Source organism: Haliotis rubra, unplaced genomic scaffold (genome assembly GCF_003918875.1).
Source record: "Haliotis rubra isolate DU_JTF1 unplaced genomic scaffold, ASM391887v1 Scf386, whole genome shotgun sequence".
Lineage (NCBI taxonomy): Eukaryota > Metazoa > Mollusca > Gastropoda > Lepetellida > Haliotidae > Haliotis > Haliotis rubra.
Window position 1 is genome coordinate 1,001,087 of NW_025767064.1, and position 17,861 is coordinate 1,018,947.

At 36.9% G+C, this 17,861-nt stretch overlaps 1 protein-coding gene across 2 annotated transcripts; it reads right to left on the reverse strand.

The window, feature by feature from the left end:
* Nucleotides 1-2,833: 2,833 nt before the first annotated feature.
* Nucleotides 2,834-15,339, reverse strand: LOC124286550 (outer dense fiber protein 3-like). 2 transcript variants are annotated; one of them, XM_046722919.1, is made up of 6 exons: nt 15,238-15,339; nt 11,089-11,517; nt 10,561-10,685; nt 9,355-9,495; nt 8,779-8,883; nt 5,044-5,146 (listed from the first exon to the last, which is right to left on the reverse strand). In XM_046722919.1, exons 2-5 carry the CDS (start codon nt 11,507-11,509, stop codon nt 8,791-8,793), a joined length of 780 nt encoding a protein of 259 aa, XP_046578875.1. In that variant the 5' UTR covers nt 11,510-11,517; nt 15,238-15,339; the 3' UTR covers nt 5,044-5,146; nt 8,779-8,790. The 2 variants fall into 2 exon arrangements, with proteins under 2 accessions (XP_046578874.1, XP_046578875.1); XM_046722918.1 differs by lacking the exon at nt 8,779-8,883 and having other exon boundaries at nt 2,834-5,146.
* Nucleotides 15,340-17,861: the final 2,522 nt, after the last annotated feature.

Consider the following 17,861-nt stretch of genomic DNA (forward strand, 5'->3'; position numbering starts at 1 on the left):
AGTGTCACAGCAAATATAGACCTGACCTTACTTTTACACTTGTAGGTTGTAACAGCTACAGCGTCTCTGAATTATTTATTTCAAAATAAGCCTTGAGTGAACCAGCAGAAAGTTTGCTACCTTAAGCCGTACTGACAATTTTTATTATTTATTTTTATCGCCTTTTAGCAAATCATCTTAAAGTGAATGTTAACTTTACAAGACCGTATCTCGCGAGCAAATCTTCTTGTAAATGCGTGGAAACAACCCGCTGTATCAGTTTTATTCACTGGCTTAGACTGAATATTCATCTTGCATCTAAATATATATATTATTACTATGTAATTTGGAAGTCAGAGCATATTCATTGTGACGCGTATAGTCGAACCCCATTGTCTACAACATGGATGTTCCCAAACCCAGGTTGAACACAGTCTGGTCCTGGAAAGACCTCTCCCGATATTTACCACCAGTTCAATGTGTCGAACTTGCTTCGAAATCATTTTGTAGTTCCAAGAATTATACATAAAACGCTTACCCTGGTAAGTCAAGCTGATAATAAACTAAAACCACAACATAGTACATTTGAATGTGGAAAGATAGACGTAGATTTCACAAATGGTTCTGTTTATATTTCACAGCATATTCTTTCTGTTGTCTCCTAGTAATAATTTCCTGGATACGTCGTACTAAATATATGACCCCTTGGATAAGGAGACAACGGTGTTTGAGGGTACAGTAGAGATGAAGCGATCGATCCATTTACAGTTAAAATATTCATAGGGCTAATTGCCCTGAATAAAGGAAAGCGAAAATGTGATGATAACCCCGTCCGGTTATTTTTCCTTAGATAATGAATGAGTAAGAGAGTTTTATAAACGAGTTTATAAAAACAAACATACACTATTTAGGTTTCACTTTGCTGAAACAGTCTTAATCAGTATGGAGTGGACGTCTGTGTAACTCTATAATAACTAAGCACATATGCAATTTACAAAATTTGGATTTTCGGCGGTAAGATGTTATCGGTTAAGTGAACACGAACATCTTGACACGACGGTAATCTACACAGTGAAGCGCCCATACAATCACCATCAGAACATGCCCGTCCTTCATTTAAACTCCATTATCACATCTGATGCAGGTGTGATCCGACATAGTCTATCTATACATTATGAATTGTATGGTATAACTGTTTATGTTTTGAAAACAAAACAGTTGTTTCTTAGATAGGTAATTATTTCAAAAAGTCATTTGGACCTCCCCTTGGTAACTTGTCATGACAGGTTGACACCCAGGCTTGTGTACTTTGTCAAAAGGAGAGGCTTTAATTATTTGTTATTGCTCACAGATACAGATAAACAATGTTACACTTCCTTCTGGAGGTAATTTACTTATACCTACTCTGTACAGTACAAACTTGACAAAAAAAAGAACATGTATGTTAAGCTTTATTCAATCCTACACCTAACCTGCATTTGTTATCTAATTGATATGCTGCAAATCAGCAGTTACCAGCATCATTATTAACAATTATGACTGTTAACTGTTAATTCTGTTCATCAGGATATTTAAGACCACACACGTTTTCTATTTCATATTTTTCAAATAAGCCTGTCCGAAACTTATCATAAGTTCTTAAATGAGGAAATATTATGTTCCTGATTGAAATTATACTCATTAAATTATGGATTTAAATTTTTGTTTTACTTTTAAATAAATGAAAAGAAAATGCACAAAAGAAAAATAGGAAGTATACAGGTATTGTCCTTATACATGTATTTCAGAATCTTAAATACAAAGAAACAAGTAGGTGTGGCCAGGATTTTGGAATTGTCAATATAACCATACACTATTGGATAAGTTGATGTTAAGGATAAAGGTGACAATGTTCTGAACACACTTTGTCTCTATGAAATGTAATATATATGTATGTTATATTTAGATTTACACCTCCACTGATAATATTCAAGAAACATCACAGTGAGAACCACCATTACGGTTTTAAGTAAGGACTAGAGTAGACTAGCAGTTGTTGGACTTTTATATTTGTGTAAGCCTTGTGTAAATGTAATCATAAACAGAAACAGATTTTTTTATGTTGATTCTTGAATGAAACAGATGATGTTGATGTATGATGAAACTGAAGATATTAGCTCTGAGATGACCTTCACTGGTATAATATTCTATTCACACTTTGCTAAGGATCAAATCATTGATTCAACAGAAAACTATGACGTGGGGTCAAATTTGGTTTAAATATTTAAGCCTATTGTAAGCATGGATCCAAGGTTTCAGTATGTCATTTCATCTTGTGGATCCCATACCTGCTATTGACAGGTGTTGTGTAGTTATCAATGACCTGTGCCATGATTTGCAAAATGGTTGATTGGTGCCATGAAAACCATTCTGATGGTTACTCATGTATCAAGTGCATACGGTTAGAATAAAGTGGCTGTTTTAGTAATGATGTGTTACCATTTCATTATTTATCGAGTTTTAAATTGATACAATTTCTAATTATAAATCTACGTTTAAGTAAAGTTGCAAATTTTGGTGATCCTTAGCAAAGTGTGAATAGTGTACAAACACAAAACAACTTCATAAGACAGAAAAACCCATGAAGATCCGGGTTAGAATTGATCTTCAGTAACCCATGCTTGTCATAAGAGGCGACTAATGGGATCGGGTGGTCAGGCTCGCTGACTTGGTTGACACATGTCATTGTATCCCAATTGCGTAGATTGATGCTCATGCTGTTGATCAGTGGATTGTCTGGTCCAGACTCGATTATTTACAGACTGCCGCCATATAGCTGGAATCTTGTGGCGTTAAACAACAAACCAACCAACCATAAGACAGAAAACTTTATTTGTTAGTTAAAGACTTGAGCATGATTGTAATTACTTTTATGTATAAGTAAAATTTGTACAAAAACTGAGCAAACATTTACAGCAACAATATGACGAAGCTACGAAAACCATCTATAGAGCAATGTGGTTAAATTGTGCACACGGGTTATCACAGATTTAGCTAACATGCAAAAATTTGCTAACAGATATTTCAAACACCACAAATGAAAAAACAACAACACAAACAGTCAATACAGGCACTGTATAAACCTATCTGGATATGGACATATAAGCATATAATCACATACTTTCAACATCCATTTCCAAAATACACCTGTTTTCAGATTTATATGTTCATATTAAATCCCTTTCATCTTTAAGTGAATGTTATTTCTATTTCTTTTCAGTGTAACAACTTCCTCATATTGTGATAAAAGGATGTACATGATTTCAATGTAACCAGTTTCATAAACATATCATGTGTGAATGCCAAATCAATAAAGGCCAGATCAATCTTATTTCTTGTTTTACGGATCCGCCAGACATAGGGTTTCAAGAATGGGACAAAAAAAAATTAATAATAATGAATTTCCCTGCTCAAAAAATATAATCCTAATGTTAATGTGGTATAAGTGAAATACTGTTGAAATCAGTGTGAAGCCTAAACTCACTCAACTTATTTTTAGTTGATATAAATGAAGCAAAAGAGACAATATGGAAACTCATATGAGTTTTTGCTTTGACTGGTGATTTTGTTAAAAAAAAGTCCCTCCTGCCTTCTGAGGTAAAAATCTGTAAAACAAGAAATAAAATTTGTCTGGCCTAAAACAAAAAGATATACAGTAACATCCCATTATTCATATATATGTTCACAGGGACACTTCCTCAAAGGAAATCTGACTTACAAAGTACAAAGGACCAATAAGAAATTCCTATATATCAGTAGCATATTTGGTTATAGATGATATTAGGGTGTATAATTACATACATAGTTTCTCCATGAAGATTTCCATATTGTGCAAAACATTGAATGTAATTCACCATAAATATTCAAAGTTGAATACTGACGTGAAAGTGAATACTGCTTGTGTTAGGTAAAATGCTGGTGTGGTAAACCGATAAATATACACCACATCTGATAAATAGTTTATATTTGGTTGTAGAAATCAGAGCTCACAACATACATGACAACACTGCTCCTTCCCTACCTACATGTCCTGCTATGCTAGTTTCTTATCAATAATCAAGGCACGATCACTTAGGGACAGTTAGAGAGAACACCTTCCTCTACTTTATACATGAGGTAATATTTTACAAATCCATTCAAATTTGTGGAACAGTTTTTGATTCTTGGTACGTTTGTGAATAAATTAACTGGCTGATTGTTTTTTTATCAATCCATACAAGGAATTAGAAATACCTTGCTAAAAAACTTTTTTTAAATTTGTACAAATGATATCTGAAATAAAGCAACCAATACCTAGTTATGGGCCACTTTCTCCTTTGCAACAAGATAGCTATGCTGCAGTCATCGAAAACAGAAAATCATTCAAGACGAAATGATGCGAAAACAGAATGAATATGTATCCTTATGTTAACCTTATGTTAACCTTATGTATGTATATATTCATTTCAAAATTATGAAAACTTGCGTATAATTGTTTTATACCAAAATCTGAAAAATGGCTTACACAGGTTCCGGAAAGTACTTTGACAAATGATAAACATAGAATTTGCGTAGAAATTATGTTTCGACAAGATATGAATGTGAAAACATTCACAAAAGAATGTCATTCACTAAACAAAATGAAGTTTTCATGATTCATATTTTTCACTTAGCTGGTTAATTTTGATCTCTTAATTTTTTAAATGTGTTTAGCTTTCAGCTTCATCCTAAGCTATATTGCAAGGTTGGGTTGAAAGATTTTACAGCTTTTGTTTTTCAAGAAAAATATGCTTACTGATATATTCACAATAATTATGAATATCATCAATATGTCTGTTAATACGCAGGAATGCATCTCATTCTTAAAGCTTAGTCAAATGAATGATAATGTTTTTATAATGACAGTCAAAGAACTTCAGCAAAATGCATCACACTGTATCTCGTATTGCCTGACAGACAAATATATTCAGCAGTTGTTGTGAAATAATACTATTGGTTAATATCTGACTCTTCTGGCATTCAGGCTGGCCGACATAGCTGGGTGTCGGGGGCAGCACTAGTCCTGGACCTCAACAATCAAGGGCGCTGTGTACTGGCTGTGACGGATTCCAAATGAGTAGCATGGAGCTTCTTTCTTGTTTGAATAAACCTGAGAAATGAAAGCAATAATATTTGAAAGATGTGAGATAGTAAACATTCACTGACTAAAGAAGAAATCAGTAGGGGTGAAATGGTATGCTCTTACCACGGTACGGTATGTATTGCGGTGCAAAGCCTTCGGTTCGGTCCGTTTCAGTTTCGGTTCGGTATATGAGATATGATCATAATGCAGAAAATTGACAAGAGCCAAACCTTACATTGTTTAATAACATGACAAACAAGTGTTTGCCACTAATATGGCAATGTCCCCCCGCCGCTAAAGAATGGAATATTCATAACATATTTACTACTTTTTAATTTTTTGCTCACATACAAGATGCCTGAAATCACTGGTGTCTGCATAATCACCCAATGTAGGCTGTCGACATAATTGAAGACATTCGATGCAATGTTTTATGAGATATCGCATTTACATAAGTTTGAAAAGTGGTCAAAGTGTCATGGTGACCTTGAAAATAAGATCAAGGTCACCCAAGTCGACTGGTGTCTGCATAATCCCCCAATGTAGGCTGTCACCAAATTTGAAGACATTGGGTACAACAGTTCATGAAATATCACGTTAACAAGAGTTTGAAAAGTGATCAAAGTGTCGTGGTGACCTTGAACATAAGGTTAAGGTCACCCAAATATACTGGTGTCTGCGTAATCTCTCAATGTAAGCTGTCACTAAATTTGAAGATATTGGGTATGACAGTTCACAAGATATCGCGTTAACAAGAGTTTGAAAAGTGGTCAAACTGTCATGGTGACCTTGAAAATGAGGTCAAGGTCACCCAAGTTGACTGGTGTCTGGGTAATCCCCCCAATGTAGGCTGTCACCAAATTTGAAGACACTGGGTACAACAGTTCATGAGATATCGCGTTAACAAGAATCAGGACGTACGGACAGACACTGCTGAATACATAGTCCCACGTTCCACGTTGCGACGGGGGACAAAAAATGACCATAATCTCTATTATTTTGAATGAACACAACTGTCATTTAAAAGGTTGATAAAATTACCGTATGAAAACAAAAAATACCGAATTTTTGTATTGCATTACGTATTTGGAACTGAAGGCAAAATACCGCGGTTCTACTAATACTGCGGTGTACCATTTCACCCCTTGAAATCAAGTATGCTATAAAAGTCTTTAACATCATTTAGAAGGTATACACATAAAGGCAATAATTTATGGATATCAGCTTCTTTAACATATGTTATATTTGGGATTATACTTTCTTAGTAACACAAAGTCAGCTGCTTAACCCACTCAGCCACCACCACTTACATTGTTAAATAACATGGAAACACAATGACCATAATCTTTGTTATTTGAATGGACAAAACTGTCATTTAAAAAGGTGGAAGTCACGGTGGCTTAGCGGGTTAGACGGCTGACTTTGTGTGCTGGCAATTAGGTGCCTGACTCTGAGGGTGTGGGTTTAAATCCTGGATGGGACTCAACCCCAAAAAGTACTAGAATCTGTACTTTACTATGAAAGTGTAATCCCAAGTATAACATGTTACATTTAACTGCTTTTTTAATGGCATTGTGTAATCATCAACTTCTTTATTTCGACATTTTGGAGTATACTCTTAATCGTTCATCAGGTTAATGAGGCATGCTATGATTCATATGTCATGGCTTGTGGACATATACAGTCAAATCCCGATGAGTCGAATGCCGGTGTCTTGAACATTATGCATAACTCGAAGTACCTGTCAGTCCCGACCATTCCCTGTTATAGTTGTCATCATTTGAATACCGGTTACACGAATTCGTCTCTTAAATACACACGATGACTCGAGAAGAAAATTTGGTCCCATGAGATTCAAACAACAGCAATCTTGTATACATAAGCCAAAGTCAGTCAATGAGAAGTTGATTGGTGTAGCAAACTGATCCAATTAACAAACCAGCGCGGCTCACACCTTTCCGCCTTTGACGGGTGAGTTCAAAAGGCAGATTGGTGATTTTACGGAAATCACTGTCTGTGCTAATCAGACTGGAACTGATAAGGTGCCCCTATTAGTGATAGGGAAATCATTAGATAAACAAATGCTTAGGCGGAGGAATTAGGACTGGATCATCTTTTTTTCTACCCTCATAGATATACCTATGTCTCGAATAGATCGATAAGTCGGATTTATTACTTGGTACCCAGAGATTCGACTCATCGGGATTTGACTGTATGTGAGTCAGACTAGAGTAGTCTTGAGACAAAGTTCCTCAGCGTTTGTATCTTCCCATTTTGAATGGTTTGTAGTAACACTATCATTGCTGAAATCACATTGATAAAACACTTTTATCATTAAAAACATTTTTCACAAATGATACGAAGAGATATACATCTATCCAAAGTCCTGATTATCCTTTAATGTGTGCTTGAATACTGTCCATGTGCGGTCTAGAGTTCATGTGCTTGACTATTATTCACGTGCTTGACTAGTGTACACGTGCTGGAATAGAGTTCATTTGCTTTCACTCGTGTTCATGTACTTCAATATCCTGTGTGTTTTGAACATACAGGGTGCAGAGTGTACGCTCCAATCAGGTGCAAGTGTGGTCACAGCAATTACCAGTTGAAGTAACAACTATGCTCAGGTCTCACAAGGTGAGTGCAATATTACAATATGTTAAAATCGTGAGTGAGTATGATTTTACACTGCTTTTAAAAATATTCAAGCAATGTTTGGGGGACACCAGAAATGGGCTTAACACATTGTACCCATGTGGGGATTTGAACTCAGGTCTTCATCGGGACAAGCAACCAGCATGCAACTATGGAGCTGGAGCTGGTCTCCTTGTGAATTTTATGTTCTGGGTTCTGAGGTTCTGGGTGGCGGTGTGGTAGCCTAGTGGTTAAGGCGTTCGATTGTTCGATTGGTACAATGTGTGAAGTCCATTTCTGTGTCCCTAACCGTGACATTTCTGGAATATTGCTTAAAGCGGTGTAAAACTAAACTCCCTCACCCACTCACGTTCTGATGCTGACTGTCCTCAAATAAGTTGTGTCAGGTAGGCATCATTATAAATTTATGGGACAATGTTAACCAGTCTTAAAAGACAGGGGAGACAGATATGTTTCAGTTCTGTCATGTTACCCAGAACATTAAGTGATTACATGCAGGCAGCCATGCTGATTTAGATATATACGTAACAAAAATAGATAAAACATGTTCACTACATCAGCAGTCAGAGTTCTGTTTCAGTTTATGTATTGATCTCCTGGTATATGTAAAACAAACATTCTCGCTTGTCTTAGTAGAATGAAAACTATTTGGCATTGACTGTAACAAACCATTAAAAGAGAAGCACAAAATTGAATACATTCAAAACTTGAGTGGCAGAGGGGACGCAAAGAATAGTGACTGTGTTGTGTGGGTGTAAGTGGGGATACCAAGAATAGTGAGTATGGACATAGGGACGCTTGATCCCTGGGCCTGATTCCACAAAACAATTGTAGCACTAAGATGAACTTAACGCTCATACTTCAGCTCAGACAGTCATAGCACTTCGATCATTATGTGGAACAGGGCCCTGGTCAACAACGTAAAGAATGAAGAAAGAAAAAAATGTGTGTGACCTCGTGAGATTATCACGTGTACACATTACGTGTCGAAACAGAAGACCTACACCCAGAGTGGTTTAGTCTCGGACATCCACTATCAGTGGCGCAGTGTATTGGGAATGACGTATTCCGAAACTAACACATGGTGCTGAGCGTTTGTTTATGTAAACCTGCAAGAAAGAAGGCCAGTCTTGCATGAGATATGGAACGAAATTATCCATTCTTACCATCATTAATTTCTTCTTGTCCTTCAGATTTGTTTGTTATTTTTAGATATTTTGTAAAATCCAAAATATTAAAGAAAAAACATCCATACCTAATTATCAATGTTATAAGACTAGGTCTCGGTCAAATACGACTGTGAATTTAATATTCATTATGGTATGTCAATGCATAACACAACATAATACTCTGTTACTCAACTGACTGTTTGCCATTGATTAAGGACTCAAATCTGGTGAAATTTATCAAATTCAAATATCTGTAATATGGATAAGCTGTTAAAGGAAGTCAAATTTATTTTATTTCAATATTTTTACATCAGTTGCACTTGAATTCCATTTTGAAACCTGTATTGTTTCAAACTTTTGAGAAAATCAGAAATGGGACTTAGTGGATTCCTATCAGAGAACAACACTTACAAGTTCAGGGTGGTGGGTGCCAGGTCCGGGTTTCGTGGTGGTGTCTCCTGGCAACTGAGACCGAGATGTCATACTGTATCCTGGCGCTGCTCTCTTGTACCTGTTGGGGTCGGTCACCTTGTAATTACCGGGGCCAGGAGTCTTAAAAAAGCAGACAAAGTGTCATCACAGATTTCAACAGCTTTCGGTTCCAATGAAAGAACCTCAAAGTGATCGTAGCGCTATGATGATCATAACTCCCATCCTTTAACATAGGCTTACAACTGTTGTAGCGCTACAATTGCTTTGAGGAACTGAGCCCTACTCTGTAAAGTGACTTAGATTGCTATTGTGACTAATATTACTGTCTTCTAAGTTCAGATAATCCGAACTGACTGACTGAGTTTAGTTTTCGCCGCTTTTAGCAATATTCCAGCAATATCACGGCGGGGGACACCAGAAATGGGCTTAACACATTGTGCCCATGTGGGGAATCGAACCCGGGTCTTTGTCGTGACGAGCCAACGATTTAACCACTAGGCTATCCCACCGCCCCAGATAATCTGAAACCAATCATGCAAGCTAACATTGTATGAAAGCAATACGAATTGATTGATTTGATTTGATTTGATTTGATTTGATTTGATTTGATTGATTGATTGATTGATTGATTGATTGATTGATTGATTGATTGATTGATTGATTGATTGATTGATTGATTGATTGATTGATTGATTGATTGATTGATTGATTGATTGATTGATTGATTGATTGATTGACATCACACTCAGCAATATTTCAGCTATATGGCGGTAGAATGTAAATAATCGAATCTGGATGAACAGTGATGAACAGCACGAGCATTGCTCTATGCAATTGGGATACGATGACATGTATCAACCAAGTCAGCAAGCCTGATCCATTGTAATCAAACCCAGGTGAATGGTGAGACAGGTAAGTGATTTTAACCACCAAGCTATCCAATATATGTTGAAGTGGAGAAACGATACAAGTCATGATAGTGCTGTACATAATTCAAGATACGATAAGTATTGGGATACACATATTGGCGACAAATTGTGTGTTTAATATAAATATTTCACAACAGGTTCCAAAGGAAAAAGGAGCAGTTGGGTAGCCCAGTGGTTACAGCATTTGCTCGTCACACCGAAGACAGGGGTTCCTTTTTTAAGTTTATATTATGTATTTAACCAATATATGACTTACTTTTTGCAGATCCTCATGGAAGCTCCCAATCTTTTGACGTCCCCTCAAGGAATACACTGGTGCTTGTTTCTTACCCCCCTCGATTGTCCTACCCAGCTGTTCTGGCAGTCGGTAGGCATTAGGGGCTGTAGTAAACATGTAGGAATTCAACAAATATGTTACAGAATACAAGCCATACAGCATCTTCTTTGCAATGTCAACTGAATGGTTCAAAGATTACAGGTCAGTTGTTTTGTTAATCCAAAAGGCCCACTGAGATACTGATCTTGATTTTTTTTATACCCAAACCTTTTAGCTGATATGTAACCTAATAATATTATTTGATATCTAACCTAATTGTTTGTATGTACATTCAATCTGAAGCTACAGATTGAAAGATTGTTCATACTGTTTTTCACAGTTACAAAAAATTACTTGCTAAATATATATATGACAGCATGAAAGCAGTTGGTATTGACAAGAAAAATAATGCTGACAAAGCATGTTTACAATATATTATCAGTTCCTCATACATTTAATACAGCATACCTGGGGTACTGTCTGACTTCCTGTTTAAATGTCTGTTTCCAAATGAATATTTGGGGGCCCCAAGACATGCCGAGGTGAGACCTGCATTCTCAGGCCTGTAGGCACCTGGGCCTGGTGTTTTGTGGGTAGAGAGATCTCGGGGGCGACTATATAGTGAATAGTGGGGAGCCCCATCCCTGCCATCTCGGTACAGTTTAGCTTCAGGCAAATATGCAGGGCCTGGGCCACAGTCATCCCTGAACTTGCCATGCCTCACACCGAAAGAATAAGCTGGGTTTTTCCTATGGGGACTCCTGGGATCGTGCTCATTGACGCCAGTCAATCCTGGAAGTGCATACTGGGGTCCGGGACTACCGAACATGGGAGCAATGGGCCCCCGCGGGCGGGTCTCCTTCCATACACTTTGTGAAACACACGGCATCTTGGTCGCTGGAACATGATAAACAGTTCCTTAATTTCAACTGATAAATGAACATATCTACAAGGGTGAGTGTGTAAAATATCTACACATTTCTTAGATGTCCCTACTCAGAATGTATTCTATATTTGCAGATCTCCCTGCAGAACCAAATTTTCATATATTTACGTGACCTACATTCTGAACAAGTACAATCAAACATTTTTGTGTTGAAGTTGAAAGTACCTACATACATACTTCCACTTACCTGAAGATTGACACAACCGAAAAATAACTTGGCATACATCTACCAACATGAAGAATGAATAACACGAAACACATGCGACAATGAAATAAATGACCAACATTACTTTTATTATTGATCATTTTGGTATCTACGTCATCAAAATTTCTCATTCTAATTCTCTTACATGCTGGAGAATATGAAGATAGAAGGAAAGCCTACTTAATCATTGCCAACTGCTTAATCCATGTTGGCGAGGACCCAAAAGTCTGGCATTTTGCCATTTAGTTTTAGAACCCAGCCCAACTGTCGTTAACTACAGTGGAAACCTGATAAGTAAACTTTCAAGGGACTCGCCAAAATTGTTTACTTATCAGGTATTTTACTTATCCAAACTTATAAAAACCTGCAAATGACAACCGTATGTATGTATATGTATGCATATGTAACAATGAACAACTTATCAGGGCTGGCCTCCAGTTGTCAGTGTATTGTCCACTGCTGAAGCCAGCAAGCTGTAAGTAGGATGTTTGTTTGACTGGAGACTGACATGACTGCCTCTCATGTCGGATTATGTGGTGATCGCTAGTTTAGTTATCCAGTATCTTTTGTTAAGTAATTTACTTCCAGGGACCGTGAGAGACGTTTAGTTAAGCGGTATTGTTTACTTATCCGAGTTTAGTTAACCAGACTCTAATAGTGATAATTAATGAAGAAATTTGCCGGGACCAAAGAAAAGTGTTTACTTATCAGGTCTGTTTAGTTAAGCGGTCTTTACTTAGGCGGTTTCCACTGTACCTCATACTCAGTCTCCATACATTTTCCTGTTGAATTTATTTAATTTAAATGTAGGATGATATGATCCGGTCATCTTCCTGGTTAAACCAGGCCCTTCACTGGATTGCTCAGTCGTGTACTGATTCTTTCGGTATCTATCCAACATTCTATAACAGCAGTAAAACATAAGGAATATAAATGCAAATCCTAATCTGATGCACATTCCACATTTTGTAATCATGTCACTTCATTCACTTATCAATGACCTGTTAATCCCCCAAAAGACAGATCAATCAACCAGAGCTACAGATAACTTTTTGGGTCATTGAGTTATGTACTCGCTTGTCTTCATCTCAATTGGGTATCCTAATTTTCTTTTGAGGAACAAAATAAATTGTACTCACCTCACTCAAACTCAATTGAGTATTTTGCCATTTTCCATTAATTTTAAAAATATAATAAAATTTAAATGTTAGTGTTTGTGATTTACATTTGATCTGTAAGATGGGAAACGACAAGAAAGACTGCAAGTTGTCAAGTTCATGTCCTGAAATAAAACCTCTCAATATACTTCAGTTATTTTATCTATCCACCGGTACGCAAGCTACGATTTGACATTTCTGTGTGTACGCATGTAAGATCACATTTATTGAGTATTTACGAAACTTCAAGCGTACTTGTACGCAATAGACTTAATACGAATTGAGTTTTCACATAAATATTTGCGTAATTTACGCAGATACGCAGCTTATCTGTATCTCTGATCAACTGCTTTCTAGCAGTTAGTAGTGACTGTGTCACTAACAAGACAATAGGACTTTTTACAGACTGAACTTACTGCAATAAGTTCTTACTGCATTTTGCCTTGTTGATTGAATTACATGTACCGGTAATTCAATGAATGATCAATGTGTTGTGCTGAGATTGTCTTAGGGTAAATTTGTGCTGAATGTACAAGTTTGGGGACTGGAAAATAACTTCAAGACAACCGTAACTTTGAAACATCAGAGGTTAATAAATGATGAATAAATAAATAAGGAATATGCAGGGATCAAGCTTTTACATCAAGAGAACCGTAAGTTCAGCATATCAAACTTTGACACAACAGTGTTTGACTCAAAGTATAATATTGGCTCAATTCTGACTGGAGACATAATGCACTTATTTGAATGGTGTGGACTAACTGACTTTTATAAAAGGTTCTTTTAGGAGTGTATCTGAATCTCAAAGTTAGTGAATATTAGGAGAAACACTTATTCCATTATTAAACTGTCAGATCCATGATAATTATTTTACATTTAAATTTGTAGGAATACTGAGAATAGGCCCTTTACTAATGTCAATGTATTCACTTCTAATCAGAAAATGTGTATCATGATCATAACACTTTAATAGCAAGTGTGTGTAAGTCTCTATGTGTCTGTGTTGACATGTGATAACAACAAGCAATGTGTCATTATATCACCACTGACCATGCCTATTATAAATTTGTTCTCACGTTTAAAATATGAACTCATTTCAGACAAAAGTCAATTTTAAAATCCTTGAAAAAGAAATATTAAATCTCCTATAAGAAAAAAATTAGCTAATTCACAAAAGAATATTTTAACAAATTTATCAATTTGCATAAGCCATTCTTCGGTAAGATCACAAATGTTAAATAATCTGACAGACATTTGACCTGGAATTTGAACAAAAATCGGAACCTGGCACTAATACTGTGGTGAAAGAAAACCAATAAAACCAATAAATAAAAGAAAATACTGGGATAATTATATGAATTAATCAAATAAGGTAACAATGCTCCGAATACACATAGGAAAACTTTCCAGTACACACACTTGGCAAACATATCATGTTGCCAGGTTACATAACATGTGTAGGTGAGTTAAAACCGTTTCCAGGCAAATAAAGTACTCAAATGCATTACAAATATCAAAGCTTGAAATTTATTAGGAGTTTTACTGCGTAAAATTCCACAGCAGGTCAAGTATTGAGCAGGTATAAAGATAACATCCGTCAGCATGACTGAGGCCAACTGCTGTAGTGTTTACTGACTAGCACCTGGGCAACCTGTTCTGGCACTCCACTGTTGTGTGTTGACGTCTCTTTATCCATTCTTAATCAGTGATATCTGTATATCAGTAGAACAAGCCTCCACCTCAGTCACCTATCACTTTCTGCAGTTTATTGATGAATTTATCTAATATATATATTTTTTCAGAATATATTTCATTCGATTTTTGGGGGGTTATTTTTAGTAGTCCCGGCTTTATGTGCTGAGGAAAAAGTAGAATTAAGGGTTTGAAAGTTTTGTGACCACAGTTTGTCTGAGCAAGATTGTGAAGTTTGCTAGAGTTAATAAAAGTTAAAAGTTACTTTCAATATCATGTCGACTTGGACATGAGATATTGGGAACTTCGTGTTGTTGTATGGTTTAAATTTATATTTCAATTTCACCAGCAGAATAAGAAAGGTAATCAAAACGAATGTTTACGTGTGCGGCCACATTTAACAAAACGTTATTTGCAAACCAACAGACGGTGTGTAATCTTGCGAGTCGACCATACCGGTGATTATGGAGATTATTATTCACAGCCACGCACCTATGACATTTGGAAACAAAGTCTTTCCTTAACTGTTTCAATATCGCGATTTTTGACACCAGATATTAACTTACCTGCATAATGACAATAGCTGAGTGTTATAAAGACAAAACAACTGGACTCACCTGTGTCAATCAAGCAGTGTACCGTTTCAGCGTGATAACCCCTAGATATTGCCCCTAAACCACTGTCAGCTTGCGGGTCTACAGTTGCTCCATAAACATGGATACCCAGACACTAACACATGTGACCCATTTCTGGTATTTTCATTGGTTGGATTAGTTGTCGAATTTGCCTTAGAAACAAGGCGAATAACTCTAATCTCTCGTCTACAGCAGGTGCCCGTTAACCGCTATAAAGTGTTACGCTTCGGTCGCATTCAAACGGGTTCTTGAACAATGTAGGTGGTTGCCTGCAGGGAAACGTTTTTTAAAGAAACGTGTCCTCGCAGAAAAAGTCACCTTGGGATGTTGATATTCCAAACAGCAGAGTATTTTATTGGATAAACATTAGTTGAAAATCATTTCCAATTTTAAACTTTATGTCAACATTTTAACTAGTTATTTGGCTTGTTCAATTATTTCTCTTCGTTGAAAGACATTCACTTGAAGGAGTAAGGATTTACGGCGTTTTTGACAAATAAAGAAGCTGATGAAATAAACAATAAATAAACATAACCCATTGACTTATATGATATTATTGTAGTGTTCGGTTCATCACTAATCCCTTATGAATTAAACAGAATCATCGGTAAAATAAAAGTTTTGTTTTGGATCGATTGGTTAGCGTAATTGCCATAAATGTCACAAATGTAATTCCAAATAGCCCTGAAACTATAGACTTCACTAAACCAACGTGGTGAACAGTAACTCCAGACTGAGTTACTGATGACGCAATATTTTAGTTGTTTAATTAATCCATCACACGAATGGAGAGATGACAAGATCACTGGCATTTACAGACAGGCACTGAGAGAGATCCAGATAGACACACGCACATGCAGACCGAGAAACGGGCATACGCAGATAGTCAGAGAGACAGACAGGCAGGCAGACAGACAGACAGACACACACGTTCGTGCATACGTGCACATGTCTATGTATGAATACACTACTACTACTACTACTACTATTACTACTACGACGACGACTACTACTACTACGAAGACGACGATGACAACGACGACTAATACTACTAACTACTACTACTACTACTACTACTACTACTACTACTACTACTACGTACTCGTAAATATCCGAGTTAGAATTGATCTTCAGCAACCCATGCTTGTCGTAAGAGGCGACTAACAGGATCGGGTGGTCAGGCTCTCTTCATGGTTGACACATGTCTTTGTATTCCAAATGCGTAGATCGATGCTCATGTTGTTGATGACTCGATTATTTACAGACTGTCGCCATGTAGCTGGAATATTGCCGAGTGCGGCGTTAAACATCAAACCAACCAACCAAATACTACCACGACGACGACCACCACCACTACTACTACTCTTAAATATAATGGGGGCGGCGGGGAAGCCTAATGGTTATATAGCGTCCGCTCGTCACACTGAAGACGCCGTGATATTGCTGGAATATTGCTATTTTTCATAGGGGCGTAAAACCATACTCATTCACTTAAATATAATGGTAATAGATGGACTATTATCATGCTGAATGTGCATGACGCAAGTAACCACACTTTCGGAAAAAACAGTACAACATAACCATGCACACAACCATTTTCTAACTACATGTACATTACTAGTACTCACTATACAAATTACCAGCTGGACTAGAGTTGACTGATCGTGTACGCTGTTAAAGAAACACACATACAGCGCTGATCCTACGTATTTTTTTCAGACCTGACTCCTGTAAGCCCTTTAGAATAAAGCTGAACAATACTTTCACGCTTGTTATGATATGAATAACACCGTCAATGAAATACACAACCAGTGGGCATGTCTCTGTGTGTGTTCAAGACATCTCGAGATTACTAGTATAATACCCCTTTGTTGGACTGTGACGCTTAGGAAACATCTTGCTAATTTTTAACGTATAATCCAAGAAATGACTTAGCTTGTTTATTAAACGCAGTAGGTTAAATCAATAAGTAGTATTGCTCAACAAATAAATTGGGTTGCATATACGGAGACAGGTGGTCTATCGCGTTTCAAGTATCAAAACATACAAGTTATTGATCATATATCGATATAGCAATATCTAATTTGCTATATAGGCCAACAGACATAGTTGACAAGCCTTGGTCTATTCACGTTTTATTGCTAGTCCCGCGTCAAGCAATGATATACTGACTGCCGAGCTTAAAAGTCTTTGTTTGTCAGGGTAAATGACATGGTGGCCGTTAAGTTAAGTGGGCCTTTGTGATATGAATGTGGGGAAAGGACTTACTAGTTGTGCTGAAATACTGTCGCTTTAGCCTAATGTGAGTCTCGATTGTTTGTCAGCCATTTGGGAATTTATTAGAGCTGAATTTCGTTCCCCTGACATACCCATTATTGATATTGTGGGTACTTGTTTCTTAATAGTGCAGTAATCGTTGTGGGCGGTCGGTTTGCTTGCGATTTGGACATAATAAATTATGTTTGTCCCGTGGTGGAGTGTTCCGACCCAGAGGCGTAGGCTTTGTTAGGTTAATTGTCTGACAGAATGCACTGAACTGGATGGGTATAATGTATGAGAGAGTCGTATCGATCAGCTTTCTGATGCTATATGAGCAGGGTACTGGT